The 16,649-nt window shown below is 39.8% G+C and overlaps 1 protein-coding gene across 3 annotated transcripts; it reads right to left on the bottom strand.

The window, feature by feature from the left end:
* Nucleotides 1-26: 26 nt before the first annotated feature.
* dnpep (aspartyl aminopeptidase) lies at nt 27-16,389 on the bottom strand. 3 transcript variants are annotated; one of them, XM_026158538.1, is made up of 15 exons: nt 16,226-16,389; nt 14,345-14,435; nt 12,397-12,485; nt 9,762-9,875; nt 9,268-9,393; nt 8,281-8,405; nt 7,916-8,000; nt 7,502-7,609; nt 5,109-5,186; nt 4,598-4,678; nt 4,149-4,309; nt 3,949-3,988; nt 3,729-3,830; nt 2,635-2,802; nt 27-1,396 (listed from the first exon to the last, which is right to left on the bottom strand). In XM_026158538.1, the coding sequence occupies exons 2-15, from the start codon at nt 14,424-14,426 to the stop codon at nt 1,346-1,348; spliced, it is 1,410 nt and encodes a 469-aa protein (XP_026014323.1). In that variant the 5' UTR covers nt 14,427-14,435; nt 16,226-16,389; the 3' UTR covers nt 27-1,345. The 3 variants fall into 3 exon arrangements, with proteins under 3 accessions (XP_026014323.1, XP_026014321.1, XP_026014322.1); XM_026158536.1 differs by lacking the exon at nt 16,226-16,389 and adding an exon at nt 14,787-14,919; XM_026158537.1 differs by lacking the exon at nt 16,226-16,389 and adding an exon at nt 14,643-14,762.
* Between the last annotated feature and the right edge of the window lie 260 nt (nt 16,390-16,649).

Raw genomic sequence — 16,649 nt, forward strand, 5'->3', positions numbered from 1 at the left:
ATAATAAAAACAGGGCGAGACAGAAGGGATTTTAAACATTTTTTTCCAAAGTTTCTTCTACACAATTTCATTTCATAAGAAAGACATGAGGTCTTGAAGTAGTGCAGCTTTTTCGTCCGATATAATCGAACACAATTACAGCAAGATCAGATTTAAAACCTAGAATCATCCACACACAAGAAAAGACATTTTTATAAAAGGATTCAACCCACTCTCACTCCCACTCGATCACCTCAGAATCAGCTCATTTTATATAAAGTACAGTAACTTCAGTATATTTAATGTTACAGGCCCCTCGACGTGCATCATGGCATTATTTTTCCAGCATTTTTGATCTGTTCAAATTTCACAAGAACATATACACATTTAAGTTCTGCTCAGAACTGCAACAGAGCCAAATACACACCCAAAATCCAGTATCCCTGGAAAGCTCCAATCTGATTTAAATTGGTGACAAACATAAATAACATGTAAACATGATCAGGTGAGTCTGAGGTACAGGTGGGAACATCTGGTTCATATATCGCTAAGAGAGGACCACTGATCTCGATGCACTGAAAGTTAATTTGTTGCATTATTATATTTCTAAATCATTATACACAACATGTGAACTTCATGCGTCTCTGTTGGCATGTCGAAGTGTTCTTGGGCAAGACACTGAATCTCAAACTGCTCCCACACAGTACTGGAGTGTAAGTGTGTGAGATGGTGAAAAAGTGCTTAAAGGGGAGAGAATAAACCAATGTATGAATGTGGCTCAGAGTGTTAAAAGTTATTTCAACTGCAGAAGGAATCACGACTAGAAGACAAGCCTGGTATCCAAATGTAAGGAAAAAAGGAGACTTTTCATATCCTAAAACTTTTTTTAACAGGCCGCCTGTCACGCATGGTGATAATGTCCCTTAGAAGTTGACCCAAAGTGCACATTTGAAAGTTTTCACCAGCGAATCATCAGAAAACAGATCAATAGAAACAAGATTTACTCTTCAGATTTACACCCACTCAAAGTGCCACAAACTGATTTGGCTGCAGTTTTTAAAAAACTATTTAAATGTGCTTTTCAGCCCTGATAACGTCATGTGTACTCGAAGCTATGAAAGATCCAAAACACTAAAATGCTGGTTGAATTTTGCCTGGTTTCATTAAATATACCAAAGTTACTATATACTTTAAGAAAGTGTTGATTCTGAGGGGGTCAGGTGATTTTAAGATATGTTTTTTTGGCATTTAAATCACAAATAAAGCACTGCAGATTTGCAGAAGATTTTAAAATAATGCAGTCGTTCACTGAGAATGACATGTCTGTATAATCCTTTATTCCCGATCAGCTGTGGCTGTCCCAGCTCTAGTCAACGACCAGCGTGCTCCTCACGGTGGGAAACAACTCGAAGAAACCCTGAAGAAGCGAGAAGAAGCAGAAAACAGGAAGTGACAGCAAAGTTTAATATCACTAAGATTTTTTAAAGTAGATGAAAAAGCACAATAACAGGTAAAAATATAACCTAAAAGAACTCTGTCAAATGCCAGCAATGAGATCACTTAATTTGATTCTAATGTCACAGCTGGACAGTTCAAACCTGACATATTCTGACTAGAACTGTGACAAACGGATATTTCGTTGTCAGCTCAGGCGCTCATGACTATTTATCTCAGTAACTTAGGAGTTGACAAGTAGACATACATTAGTAAAGCACCATGGAGGTTCTCAAAATATTAACAATGTAAAGAGAAATGTAAGTTTATAAAATGTTCAATAATTGGCTTATACAGGCTTAAAAATGACTGAACAGGCCCCAGATTGAGAGCCTTGGTTTGAACAGACAGAAAGATAAAAAATAGCATAAAGCGCTTTTCCAAACTCAAATAAACAACAGCAAATAAAACATGGCATAATCAATAAAAAAAGGTTTAAATCAATTTAATAAAATATGTAGCTTGTGCGGTGTAGCGAGGATGGGGGCGATGTGGTGTTTTGTTTCGATTGAGATAGCAGAGATGGATGGGCAGCGGCTCCAAACATGATGAGTCCAAAGCATGGAAGCATATATATATATAAAAACATAAAAACATAAAATGGGACCAAGGACTAAGCCTTGGGGAACTCCACATGAGAGGTGGCTGAGGATGAGGAAAATTCTGTCTTTACAAGATAAAGGGATCTGTTTGATAAGCAGGAGCAAGGCAAGAGACGTCTCCATTAAACAGAAACCAAAAAGCCAAAAGATGTAAGACAAAGTTAAAGTGTTACATCTGAGAAGTTGAGGCCAGTGTCTGTATGTTAAAGTTTATTTAAGCAACTTTCAAAAGTAGCTGCAGACTTACGACAAAGTACTGAAACAATGATAAGAACAATTAAAGTCAGTTGTGTTTTACCATGTAACCATCACTTTTGGTATTTATACTTCATTAATCACGTCCTTTATAGAAAACATAAATTTACAAGGTCATGAATTAGGGGAGACACACAAATCTTACCTAAGCAACAGAGAATGTTTGGATTAAATTGCTGATGAAGCTGCCAGATCTTGCAGGAAATCCAAACTTTATGAAGCTATTATGTGTGTGAATTCAAAAGTAAAACCAGCTGGTCTATTAATTAGCTCTACATAATTCACACCCAATTTGATCTGTTACCTTGAAAAGGGTGGTGCTCTGCAGGACACTGGATGTACAACACATCTCCCTGATGGAGTGCATGGAGAGCTGCGGGGAGCCGATGTCCACCACGGGGACGCCGAGACGGGCCGCCAGGATGGGACCGATGGTGGTTCCACAGGGGCTGTCGTTACGGACCATCACGTCCTACAAGAAGACCAACAGGAACGCTCAGACTATTAAGTTAGAGTAAAAATAAAAACTGCCTCTAGTGGGTATTAAGAGGCACTGCAGGTCAAGGAGCAAGGAAAGGTGAAACGAGTTACACTATATAAAACAGCAAAGTGCATTAATAACGCTCATGAATTGAAATGAGAATAGTGTAAATAAATTTGGTGTGACCACCTTTATTCTTCAGCACAGTCTGAACTCTCTTACTCATTTCTTTAAGTAATCGATAGTTTTTTATTCCTGCCAAGTCTTCTTTTGTCCTCCAATTCTCCAGTTTCCTCAGATTTTTTTAGTGTGTCCTTATATGTCAAGTTTTCAGCTAATAGCTCTTTAGGAATCACCTTGTTGGTACAAAAATATTATTTTATGTCCGTCAAACTGTGTTAACTTTGGTATTTCATAAATTCAAATAAAGAAAGGAGAACAAATAATGTGCTTTTGTGACAGGCTGCTAGTAACAGATTGCATTTAAACTCGGTCCTTTACCCAGTGGTCCTTTTGTCTGATTATTTTACAAATACATTCCACTTCAATAAAATGACATTCTTGGGTCGATCCATTTGTCACATTTTATTTTATTGTTTAAATCGAACCTGATGCTGCCACAGTCTCTTCCTCACAGTGAGGGATACAGCTTATTAACGTAACACTAGTATCCATTGGTATCAGTAATGGAACTGGAGAAGCTGGATCTTTGCAACTAATTCCAGGACATAACATGTAAACATCTGGAAAAATCTGGAAATGTGCTTTTACACAAATACTGGTATCACAGAAAACAAGCTGAGTTCTTCATGAATTACAGTGACATAAACGCCACCGTTTTAATTCCTGTTTCTTAACTTTTACTGCAAACAGTCTTCTACAATCACACAAATGCCATCACTCAGTTCTCAATTTACCTGCAGCGGCACGTTGACCTTGCTGGCCACCTCTCTGACAATGGAGGCGGTGACAGCCGTAGTTGCGTAACGCTGGTTGCTGTTGAACTTGATTACCGGGCCCTTAAACAAAAAAACAAACAAACAAACAAACAAACAAACAAACAAAAAAAAAAATCACACAGGAAATCAACCACCTGGTGAGTCTCCTAAACTTTAAATAGCAATTAAATTGACTCACCTTGTGAAAAGCCGGCCGGTGGTTCTCCTCATGTTTCTCCCTGAGAGGAAACAAAATTAAAAACATATCAAACTAGAATACAAATGAAGACCAGCGATTACAGGTTTTATCTGATCTTAATGATCTAAAACGCCTTCTTTTTCTCGAATGACCGTTTAGTGCAAATGTCTGAGAGCACGTAATCTCATGCTGATACTGACTGGTAGTTGGGGTGCACGGCGTGCGCCATGTCAGCGCTGATCATGAAGGAGAGCGGCGCCGCCTGCTGGAAGGCGGTGAGGTTGGAGGGGGAGGAGGCGAGGCGGCTGAGAATGAGCTCTGTCAGGTTGGACTGAGCGCCCTGAGCGCTCTCTGATCCCACCTACAGGAAACAGGCCACACTGTAAAAAATACACCCAGGTAGTTCCACCTGCAGGCGATGACATCATTCTTCATCGCTCTGCTGGTTGTTTTCACGTTTTTTCACGTGAGATATCCAGAGCAAACAGCAGCTTCGCATCATCTCAGAATCACCTGCAGAGGAGCTTTTAATTATTATTATTATTACTGTTTAATTATGAGACACTAAAGCTGCTGTTTGCCTGCTTCTCTGGTATCCTGGCTGCCCCACACTGGCCCAGTCTCCTCTCTAAAAGCTTGGTGGACTCACCTCCTCGTTGTCGTACAGAGTGATCATACGGACGTTGGGATCTTTAGCCAGAGAGTCTGCTGTGCAGGACTCCATCAGCCCCTGAGCAAGAAAGAGGAAGTGAGGACTGAGAAACGTGGCTCGGTGTGATTAAAAACCTCCGTCTGCTTTGTGAGATATGTGAAAAACATTTGGGAGAGTCTTTGTGAGGAAGAAATTAGCACGAGTTCATTTAACTGAATCCCAGCTTAATGCCAGTTATTTACATTTTCATTCAGAGCATTCAAATGTTAAAGCTTTTAAAGTAAATCTTTCCATTATTTTTAAACTAAACAACAGAACAAAACACATTTGCTGCATTTAATGTTGAAGAACTATAAATAAACTGAAAATATACATATAAAGGTTTTTTTTCAAGCAGTGGGAACAAAATGAAAGACACAAGAAGAAAAAGAGAAATAAATCCTTTTTCTTTTTCTGGCCTGGTAGTAAAAGTGAAATTGTGCTTGCAGCAGGTGGAAAAGCGACTGACCCGCAGGGCGCAGTAGCAGCTGTGCAGGTTGTCCAGACGAGGAGAGTAAATGAACTCCTCGTACACGCCTCCTAAAGCCTGCAGAGACAAGAGAGGAAGGCGCCGACTCACGTTTTGTTACTAGACTTACAGAACATAAACGGTCAGATTTAAAAAAAACTTTAAACTCTGTTCAATCTCATATACATAACTCACACTGGTACAAAGAGACTGTAAGTACCATCATAACTCTCCACTGTTTCAAAGGAGCTTGCAAAGAAAGGCGTCTGGACTTCTTTAAATTACTTGAAGACGTTTCACCTCTCATCCGAGAAGCTTCTTCAGTTCTAAGGTCAAATGGTGGAGAGTCCCAGATATAAACCTAGTGGGAGTGACCCCCCCACAGAGGGACAAAAGGACCCCCTGATGATCCTCTCAGTTCCTTAGAACTGAAGAAGCTTCTCGGATGAGAGGTGAAACGTCTTCAAGTAATTTAAAGAAGTCCAGACGCCTTTCATGCAAGCTCCTTTGACTACGATGACCTGGATGACTAAGAACCTTCACAGACACATCTCCACTGTTTCAAATATAGTCACCAACGCTGCACAAATTTTACTCCAGCAAGTAGTCCCTATCAAACATGCCTGGAATAAGTGAGCAGAATGAGAGTCTGCCCTTTCGACCCTCTTTCATAAAACTGTTGAGGAGTTTCATTTAAACCGAGGCTGGAAGTCTCACAGAGTCCTCGAGGTGAAAAATAGAGTGTGAGGAGAAGCTCCTGTATGCCTTATAGTGTGTTTGAATCTGGAAGACTGCTTTCTCTCATCTGATCAATATCACTAAAATTAGAAATCCTGTCTCAGAGTGATGCTGAAAAAAATAACTGGTACATTTATTACTTCATTGTAACATCTTATCATTATGAAGCTGTTCTAAAAGCTCTCTGAAAAGCCTCCGGTTGATCCCAAACACATCAAAGAACTGAATTTAAAATCCTTCTTCTCACACACACTACTCTGAAAAGCCTCGAGTCCCCATCATTTCTTTACATTTTGCTTCCAGACTTTGCTGTAATTTTGAAAGTGCTTGTAAGCGACAATTCTCCCAACTTTCTGAAGCTCTTTCAAAGTGTTTCTTTGGACAGCTGTTGCTTTTTCAGTACAATCGTTGTACCTTACCATTTTTAGTTAATCCTTAACGCTGACCTATGAATCATTCAAGCATGAAAAGGGTACCTTACTCAATTATCAACTTAGCAAAGAGCCAATTTTGAATTGTATCTTCATGCAGAAAAACACAATTTGTTACCATTTCTTTAGTTGAATCTATGAAAAATCCCAAACACAACACAGTTTGACAGACATGAAATAGTATTTTTCACCAGCGAGGTGATTCCCAAAGAGCGGTTAGCTGAAAACTTGGTGTCTCTCAGCATGGTGTGCAGCGTGTCCTTAAAAAAAAACAATTGAGGGACCCGTACAAGTGGAGGACAAAAAAAAAGAAAAAGAAAAAAAAGAAGTGGCATATTTCTGCATGCTTCAATAAATTGCTGCGCGCATTTCATACGTTCTTAGCAAAAATATAAAGATATGAGGGGTGACTCAAGACTTTTGCACAGTACTGAATAATCAGAGCCCATCATTTCTTGTCTAAACTGTATCACATCAACAGAGCACTTCGCTCTCAGACTGCAGGCTTACTTGTAGTTCCTGGATATTTAAAAGTAGAATGGGAGGCAGAGGCTTCAGCTTTTAGGCCCCTCTTCTCTGGAATAAGCTCCCAGTTTGGACTCAGGAGACAGACACCATCTCTACTTATAAAATTAGGCTTACGTTTATAAGCTTCTCTCTCTCTCTCTATCGGTAGGTCTTTACAGTATGAAGCACACTGCTGAGAACCGGTGCTCTAAAAACTATACTCAAATTAATCTAACTTACTGGAATAAAATCAGAGCCATAGAAGCTCCATCTCAACTTGTTTTATTCACACATCTGAAATGAAACCTGACATAAGATGTTTTAGAGTTTTAGTCGCTTTAAGTTTCTCTGAAATGCCTGCAGAGTCAACCTGAGCTAACTGTGCAGACATCGCTCTCCTTCCTTTGTTGTGACAGATACTTAAGCCTACTAATGCAATTGATGGCATTTTCAAGCTAAATCTTGAGTGTGCCCAAGCCTCAGTCTGCCTTCATTTATCAGTTCGTCCACATTTCTCTTCATGCTGGTTCTTCTTGGCAGTCAAACACATGATCATTTTGGATCTACTGACCTGATTCAAACAAATTCTGCATGTGTTTGTCTTGGATTCTGTGCCAGCTGTCATAAAACTGATTAAACTAAAGACATCGGCCGACTTCCTGGGATCATCACTGCATTGAAAGTGACAGGAAGTCAATGGTTTACTCGCGGACTCACCGCAGGCTGCGTGTCAGCCAGACACAGCTCAAAGTCCAGCAGAGCTTCTGGCTCGACTCCCAGCTCCGAGCACAGCACCTTCACCAGCGCTGGGTGGTGTTTCTCCGCCTGAGGAAGGGACACAAAGCACAACGCAGCATCTTTAAGACTCATGTTCGTGATGTCAGCTGAAAGTACGCGGTTTATCTTTAGCTTTCAGACACCAAATCTGATAGATTATCTTTTCTTATTCCAGAGATTACTCAGGCCTCAAAATGATCTAAATATTTGGCATTTCCCAGCTTCTGCAGGCCAAGGTATCTCAGCATTTTAAGGTATCTGAAAGAGCTTTTAATACCAATTTTTTACCCAAATTTTGGATGAATGAATGTAATCCCATTCAGGGCTTTTTACAGATCTGTAGGTTGGGGTTACCGTGCTGGCAGCAGAGGAGGCGTCTCCAGAGGACGCCGAGCCTGTCTCCAGTTCCTCCTGGACGGCAGTGGCGATGATGGGCACACTGAGACAGATGAAACATACCGACTATAAACCAAAGCTCATCTCAAAGTCACATCAATGATGGACTAAAAATAGAACAAGAAAAGGCAATGACACACAGGCTTCCCTGCCTATCTATGACATCACGCAGATCCAAGGGTAGAATAGAAGCCCGAAATAAAGTGTTCACGGGGATTAGGTTTTATTATTTGTGCCTGTGTCCATGTTTAATATGAGCTTCCACTGTAACAAATTCAATAAAAGTGGTGCATTTCATAGAAGTGTTGCGTTTAGTAACTGACAGGTGGTTCTCCTTGTTGGGCCCGAAGGAGTCGTTGATGTCCCGCTGCAGGTGGATGGCCAGGTGAGGGATCCTGAGCAGAGGCCTGGAGACGTGAACGAGTCGATTCACCAGCTTCCCGCCACTCTGAAGTAAAAAATATGGAGTTTCCATCATATCAAAAGGACATTACATAAACTAACTGTGGGCCACATTTAGCTTGGAAAACAGGATCCCAGTTTACGGTTCTACATTGATTTGTTAATTATTTTCTGGCCAAAGTTGAACAGGGATTCCTGCATGCACACATTAAGAGGAAATCAACAGTATGGATCATGTAATCAGAAACAGTTGTGAATATGTCACTGTTGTCGAAGCTCCTACTGATTGTTATATTGTTTTTTTTCCCCTCAACGGACTCAACAGAAGATGATCCCACGCTGCTTCAATAATGTTAAGGTGACTGATAGTGGTCTTTGTAAAAGGTATTGCCTGTCTGAATTTTCTGAATCGTGCAGCTGCGTTTTTGTGATGTTTTGCTGTAAAAAGCGATTCGACTACTCATTTAAACGGGTTTACTGTTGTGTCACAGTCTGGCTCGAGCTGACAGCTGTAGGCGAGACATTTAGCCTCTCGTCCTCAGTGGTGCGCTCGATAAATGTCATCAAAAAAAGCAGCACCGAAGTTTGACATTTTATAGAGGAATGGGTCAAAGCTGATGGTCAGGCTCCGCATAGAAAGCAAACCAGTTTCCTGATTAGAAAGAAAATGGCTTCATGTTTTTGGTCATAAATTTACATACATTTTATTTTACAGAAAAATAGCTACATATTTATATCAAATTTAAGACCAAAACCTTACAATTGAGCCTTACAATGAATTTAACATTTCTGTAAGTTATATTCTGTACAGCTTAAAAAAAATAAAAAAAAAACAAACCCCAAAGAAAACCAGACAGCACAGATTTAATAGTAAGCCACAGAAGTAAACATAAAAACAATCACACTACCTTGACCATAACGCGGCCTGCGATGGTGAGATCACGGTCAAACCAGGTGTTCCAGATTCCGCCGCCGTAGCACTCCACGCCGACCTGCAGGCAGCCCTGCTTGGTCCTCTTAGACCTCGGCTTCACCTGGAAGCACAAACACAATCAATAATCTCACAATCAAAAAATAAACACAATCATGATTTTTCTTCCCTTCTTTTGGTACAAAGAATTTGGATGAGGTTGCCTCAGTTTTCAGATTATTCTAAGACCTTAAAATGACTAAAACAAAACCATGTTGGTTCTCCAGACAGACGCAGCATTTCCTTTGGCGTCCACCCTCCTAAACATGAGAGGAAGAAGCTGATAGTAAAATAAAAACCATTCCTCATGACTCTCGGCATCGGCTCAGCTTCACTCTCCTCATGTTTCAGCTCCTCCCCGCTATGGTTTGGCTTTGCATCCAGAGTGGAAGCAAAGAGCTGATACAGGTGAATGAGTGGGCGGAGTCTCACCCTGAGGCAGGGGCTGTCTGTGTGGGCGCCGATCATAGAGAAGCCGTTTCCCGGCAGGTAGCGTCCACCCACCGCAAAGGCAATGAGGCTGGAGAAGTTCCTGGTCACAAAGTACTGCAGAGAGAAGACGGGAAAGACGGCAAATTTATCCCCATTATGGTCTCCCTTGAAGCAAGTCCACCAATCAGAAACAACCTGCTTGTGATTGGTAGATTCAAATGGAGAGAGCAAATGGAAAACTATTTAAACAGCAGTTAACCTAACACGCATGTCTTTGCACTATAGGAGGAAACCTACAGATGCACATTTTTCAAAATAAAAGCTTCTGTTAGGAAGCTATTATGACAGGAAGCATCATGAAATTCAGCCATATGCAGATAAATTAAATACCCCCACTTTATTATAACTTAACAGAAATCTCAAACACATTTTCAAAATAATGTGTTCTTATTCTTTTTCAAAATAAAAAATTCCGTTAGTTACAGTAACTTGTCAGGATGTGAAATGAAAGTCAGATATTCAAAGCAAAAGACCCTCAGCTGTTATAGAAATTCACCAGAATATCATAAAGGGTCATTTTTTCCTAAATAAAAGGTCCCCAGTTACTTTTGGGAAATTATGAGGACATTCAGACATATGCAAAACTTTGAAAATTAAATCCTTTGATTGTTGCAGAAAATGAATAAAATTATAGAAATTCACCAGGATAATTTTCCTTCGTATTAAAAGTCTACCTGACATACACATAACACACAAGGTAAAGGACTTCAGGATGTTAAAATACACATTTAATGTTCAAAATAAAAGACCCTTAACTGTTATAGAAATTTACCAGGATACTTTAAAGGGTCTCTTTTTCCCAAAACAAAATCGAATGTCAGATTTTCAAAACAAAAGCCCCTAGACGTTTACAGACATTTATCATGATACTTCCAAAATAAAAGCCCTTGGATAGTTAGTGAACATGGTCAGATTTTACAAATACAAATTCTGAAATTTCAGCATATACAGGGAGTGCAGAATTATTAGGCAAATGAGTATTTTGTCCACATCATCCTCTTCATGCATGTTGTCTTACTCTAAGCTGTATGGGCTCGAAAGCCTACTACCAATTAAGCATATTAGGTGATGTGCATCTCTGTAATGAGAAGGGGTGTGGTCTAATGACATCAACACCATATATCAGGTGTGCATAATTATTAGGCAACGTCCTTTCCTTTGGCAAAATGGGTCAAAAGAAGGACTTGACAGGCTCAGAAAAGTCAAAAATAGTGAGATATCTTGCAGAGGGATGCAGCAGTCTCAAAATTGCAAAGCTTCTGAAGCGTGATCATCGAACAATCAAGGGTTTCATTCAAAATAGTCAACAGGGTCGCAAGAAGCGTGTGGAAAAACCAAGGCGCAAAATAACTGCCCATGAACTGAGAAAAGTCAAGCGTGCAGCTGCTAAGATGCCACTTGCCACCAGTTTGGCCATATTTCAGAGCTGCAACATCACTGGAGTGCCCAAAAGCACAAGGTGTGCAATACTCAGTGACATGGCCAAGGTAAGAAAGGCTGAAAGACGACCACCACTGAACAAGACACACAAGCTGAAACGTCAAGACTGGGCCAAGAAATATCTCAAGACTGGTTTTTCTAAGGTTTTATGGACTGATGAAATGAGAGTGAGTCTTGATGGGCCAGATGGATGGGCCCGTGGCTGGATTGGTAAAGGGCAGAGAGCTCCAGTCCGACTCAGACGCCAGCAAGGTGGAGGTGGAGTACTGGTTTGGGCTGGTATCATCAAAGATGAGCTTGTGGGGCCTTTTCGGGTTGAGGATGGAGTCAAGCTCAACTCCCAGTCCTACTGCCAGTTTCTGGAAGACACCTTCTTCAAGCAGTGGTACAGGAAGAAGTCTGCATCCTTCAAGAAAAACATGATTTTCATGCAGGACAATGCTCCATCACACGCGTCCAAGTACTCCACAGCGTGGCTGGCAAGAAAGGGTATAAAAGAAGAAAAACTAATGACATGGCCACCTTGTTCACCTGATCTGAACCCCATTGAGAACCTGTGGTCCATCATCAAATGTGAGATTTACAAGGAGGGAAAACAGTACACCTCTCTGAACAGTGTCTGGGAGGCTGTGGTTGCTGCTGCACGCAATGTTGATGGTGAACAGATCAAAACACTGACAGAATCCATGGATGGCAGGCTTTTGAGTGTCCTTGCAAAGAAAGGTGGCTATATTGGTCACTGATTTGTTGTTGTTTTGTTTTTGAATGTCAGAAATGTATATTTGTGAATGTGGAGATGTTATACTGGTGTCACTGGTAAAAATAAATAATTGAAATGGGTATATATTTGTTTTTTGTTAAGTTGCCTAATAATTCTGCACAGTAATAGTCACCTGCACACACAGATATCCCCCTAAAATAGCTAAAACTAAAAACAAACTAAAAACTACTTCCAAAAACATTCAGCTTTGATATTAATGAGTTTTTTGGGTTCATTGAGAACATGATTGTTGTTCAATAATAAAATTATTCCTCAAAAATACAACTTGCCTAATAATTCTGCACTCCCTGTACAGTTGAGAGTGCAATCTTGTGCGAACCATTTAGATTTCCGTTCTACTACTTTTTACCCCACCTTGCTGGCTGGCTTGATGTCCCACTGCTCCGTCTCCTTGAGCTCGATGAACCCAGCCTCCAGCAGATGCCGGCGACATTCTTCAACCACTGCAGGGCGAGAAAGTGGAGGAAACATGAAGTTTATTTGGTTTTGTTAAAGTCAAACTGATCTATGCAGTCTGACTACATGCCTTACTGTCAGTTCTGGGCGTTGTTTGTCATGATTACTTTTCAACGCTGATTAAAGTACTGAGACAACAGAGACTGAGTTTTAGAGACCTCACTGTCACATTTAACTACTCCTCAGTAAATCAATGGGAGCCATTTTCTACTTTTCAGTTGTTTTTCAAACTAGTGAAAACTCAGATTTTGTTAAGCCTAAAATGAGGTAGAGATGAGTTTCAGAGCAAAGACATGACTTTAAAATGTCTATCTCTTCTCAACCAAGTGTGCGAAAGCTATTTAAAAGATGCTACCAATTCAATAATTAAATTACCAAAATAAACCAAAAAAAGTGCAAAACGTTATTACCTTTTGCACTTCATTCCCGTTAAGGAACTGAAAAATTATTTAAATTCTTTGGTTCTTTATTTGTTCTTGGGGATAGAGTTCAGAGGGCAAAGGCTGTAGACATGATGAAATATCTGTTCCATCTCAATCTTATCTCTCTGGCTCAAAGGTGATCTGAACTGCATCTCAGCTGGTTAATGCTGAAACATGAGGACCCGTTTATGCTCTGATTACAACAGAGAGACACTCGCCGTCTTTCCTATCAAACTCAACCTGCTGCCTTCTCTTCACTGATTCTCACTGGTTTTAAAGCACAAAAGCAACAAACTGTCAGCATAAAAAACTTGGTGGGAGGAAAAACAGGTGTCAAATTTAAAATTACACCACAAAGAAAAGAGTGGCATACCGTGGACTCCTATAATGCATGTGTCATGTACAACATATTGAACTGGATAGTATGTGACTGGACCTGCTTTACTGAAGTTGTTTTACTTTCAGCTGCTTGTTAAACAAACTTTATTAAATGAGAAAACTTTCTCTTTAGAGACAGAAAATAAACCTCAGTTTCCAGCTGGGCATTTATTATAAGAGCAATGGTAAATTCAAATAACTGCTTAATTTTTCAATAATTTCAATAAAAATAATTTTCAATAATAATTTCAATAGATTTTTGTTAATTTAATGGTGTTTTTTCTTTATTACCTGTTTAAGTATTTTCCATGTATTTGTTTCAGTTTTTTGTAATTTTACCAGTTCTTTCTCAGAATTTTCCCCTTTTTTAATTTTGCCAATTTTCTTGTAAATGTCATCTTTTTCCTCATGAATTTGTAGGAGGATTTTTTTTCTAATGCATTTTTCATTTTTTTTCCATCTTGATAGAATTTTATTTATATCTTTTCTTATGAATTACAAGTTTTCCTTGTAAATTTGGTAGTTCTTTCCCTCAGAAATGGGTGGCAATGTTTACCACATGCACATTTTGTGTAAATTTGCAATATTAATCTTGAAATTTCCAAATTTCTTTTCCTCAAATCTTTAGCCACCTCCAGCTCCTTCTTTTTTCCCCATTTATTCATTTTCCTTCTGTGGCTCTAATGTACTGCCAATACAAATATGCCAGTAAGACTCTCAATAAGCGAGCTACAACAGCCATGCACCAGTAACATTTTTAAGAAGTTGGACTTTTTCTTATTATGCTTACTAAGTACTGGACATGGTCGCCGAAGTAAAAGCCTGCCTCTGACAACACGGAGAAGGTTTGCAATAATACTTTACCTCATATAAACGGGTGCTGAGCTTCAACAGGACTTTAAATTCAAAGATTTATAAACGGAGTTTGGTTCGGTACAGTTTGGAACTTGGATAAAAAACATTCAACGCTGCCATGTACGTAAGTTCCGTATGATACATATTTTATTACATTTGAAGGGATAAATCCAGAGTTTTGCAGACTTTACCGTGATACGGAGACACTCCTCTGTTGACAAACTGCAGAAACTCTTTGGCTGCTGACTGCACGGCCTCTTTGGAGCTCTTCATGATCAGCGACTAAAGGGGGGAAAAGTATAAAAAGTGTGAAAACTGTGCGCAATAAAGAATAACTTGATCACAGTAAACGCGACAGCAAAGCTAGCAAGATCTTAGTAATCGTGACAAACAGCTAGCGCCTAATTTCAACTTCGGACTGTAAGTTGAGTTCTTATGTAGGATCTGTTTTTGTCCGATAATGGAACTAACTATGTTTTGCTAGCTAACCTAATCGGGACACCCCGAGCTTTCAACGTCTTCTTCGTCACTCTTTTTTTCTTTTTCTTTTGCGACTAAAGTCAACACAGTTGTAAGTGAGGAAGCACCGCCTCCACGTGACGGCTCCACAGTAATCATTGTTATGGCACTTACCTGCATTAACCGGACTTTGATATTCTGAAATGGTACAAAGAAGACGAGCAACGACAGATTAGCTGACAGCGGCGGAGAAAGGAGCAGAGTCACAAACAGCGCAGCAGCGACACCCAGCGGCCAGGAGGCGCAATGGAACTCTCACAGGACTCCGCTTTCAGACTAATTCCTTCATTTAATTATTAATATCAGTCATTACACTTTGTACTGGGTCACTTTTGTGATATATTTTACTTTATTATACCCTGAATTGAAATTTTTAGGTACACTTTGCTAGTACCAAATTGGAGCCACTTTTTTTTGCCTTTGGAGCTGCTTCAATTCTTCATAGCATAGATTCAACAAGGTACTAAAAACATGACAGCATCACACAGATGCTGCAGATTTGTCAGCTGCACATCCATGATGACAATCTTTTGTTCCACCACATACCACAGGTGCTCTATTGTGGAGGTTATTTTAGTACAGTTAGCTTATGTTCAAGAAACTAGTTTGACATGATTTAAGCTTTGTGACATTTTCTCCCTCATAAATGCAGCTCACTGGATATTTTCTCCTTTTCTGACCATTCCCTGTAAACCCTAGAGATGGTTGTGTGGGAAAATCCCAGCAGATCAGCAGTTTGTGAAATACTCAAACCAAGAACCATGCCACATCCAAACTTAAATCACCTTTCTTCCTCATTCTGATGCTCAGTTTGAACCTCAGCAGGTCATCCTGACCGTGTTTAGATACATTTGGGAATTGCTTTAATATTATTGGCTGATCAGATATTTGTGTTAACACCCACACTGCTACAGAAAAAATCAGCACAGCAATCAGCTGTTTTAAAATAATACCAAAAGCAGCAGCATACAGAGGCTTCAGATACTGACGAGCTTAAACTAAATTCCTAAAATCCATCATTTTCTGTCTTTTTGCAGTGCCAATAACAGATTTAAAATTGCAATGCATTGTTGAGACTTGTGTGTTTCATTAGGCAGACTAACAGAGCCAAATCACCCTCTTTTTTGTTCTCATTTGGTTTTATTTTCTATCTGGAGACCTCTGTGTTTATGCTCCATCCCCCCACCATGCTGCCATTCATCACTGTATCACCAGGGGAACCATCCTTATATAGTCCTGAACACCAAGGGAGGAGGAGGAAGAGGAGGAAAGGCAGAAAATGCTGAAGAGAGGTTTACTTCAGCTGTCAGCTCTTGAGGAAGCCCAGAGGGATGAAAATACATACTCACACATTAGCATTCAGACTTTATTAATAGATGTGAGATCAGTGGAAGTGCTGAACACATTCAGATCGTATGGGATTTAGAATAGTCCTCACACAGAAAATCACAGGATAGATCAATTAGGGAAAGCTTACAGTTATGTTTTAAAGTTAGGCAACCTCTAGTGGCCAGAGTGACAAAGTGGTTGTGAAATATATGTAGAGTAGTTACCTTCAGACTGGACTGGATAAGTGGTAGAAAATAGAATAACTACTGGTTCTTAGATAGTTGGTTCTTGTTCTTGTTCTAGTTGCACATTGCCAAAGTTCCTTCAAGGCCAAATTTGATCAAGTATTTTTTTGTGTAATCCTGCTGACAGACAATAAACAAACCAAACAAACAAGCAAAAAAAAAAAAAAAAAAAACTTAAACGAAAACTTAGAAAACTCCAAACAGCAGTAACGTCACTGAAGTCTTTCCACCGCTTATGCCTGAATGGTTGGATGGATGGTAAGATGCACTTGAAACTGTCATGAAATGGCAGGCAGCAGGAAGGACCCAAATGCAGAACTCAAAACACAGGGATGAACTGAAGGAGGCTGCTTTATTGCAGTGGCACAACTTACAATACCAAACTAAAACCTAGAAACTAATA

The sequence above is a fragment of the Astatotilapia calliptera genome, chromosome 23, assembly GCF_900246225.1.
Source record: "Astatotilapia calliptera chromosome 23, fAstCal1.2, whole genome shotgun sequence".
NCBI classification, from domain to species: Eukaryota; Metazoa; Chordata; class Actinopteri; order Cichliformes; family Cichlidae; genus Astatotilapia; species Astatotilapia calliptera.

Bases quoted from the DNA above. Each gene is read 5' to 3' on its own strand.
- dnpep (XM_026158536.1), bottom strand. The intron at 8,001-8,280 runs GTCAGTTACTAA...CATCTGTCTCAG, and splicing joins CCCAACAAGGAGAACCACCT to TGTGCCCATCATCGCCACTG. The intron at 3,989-4,148 runs GTCAGTATCAGC...GTTTCCTCTCAG, and splicing joins GCCGTGCACCCCAACTACCA to GGAGAAACATGAGGAGAACC.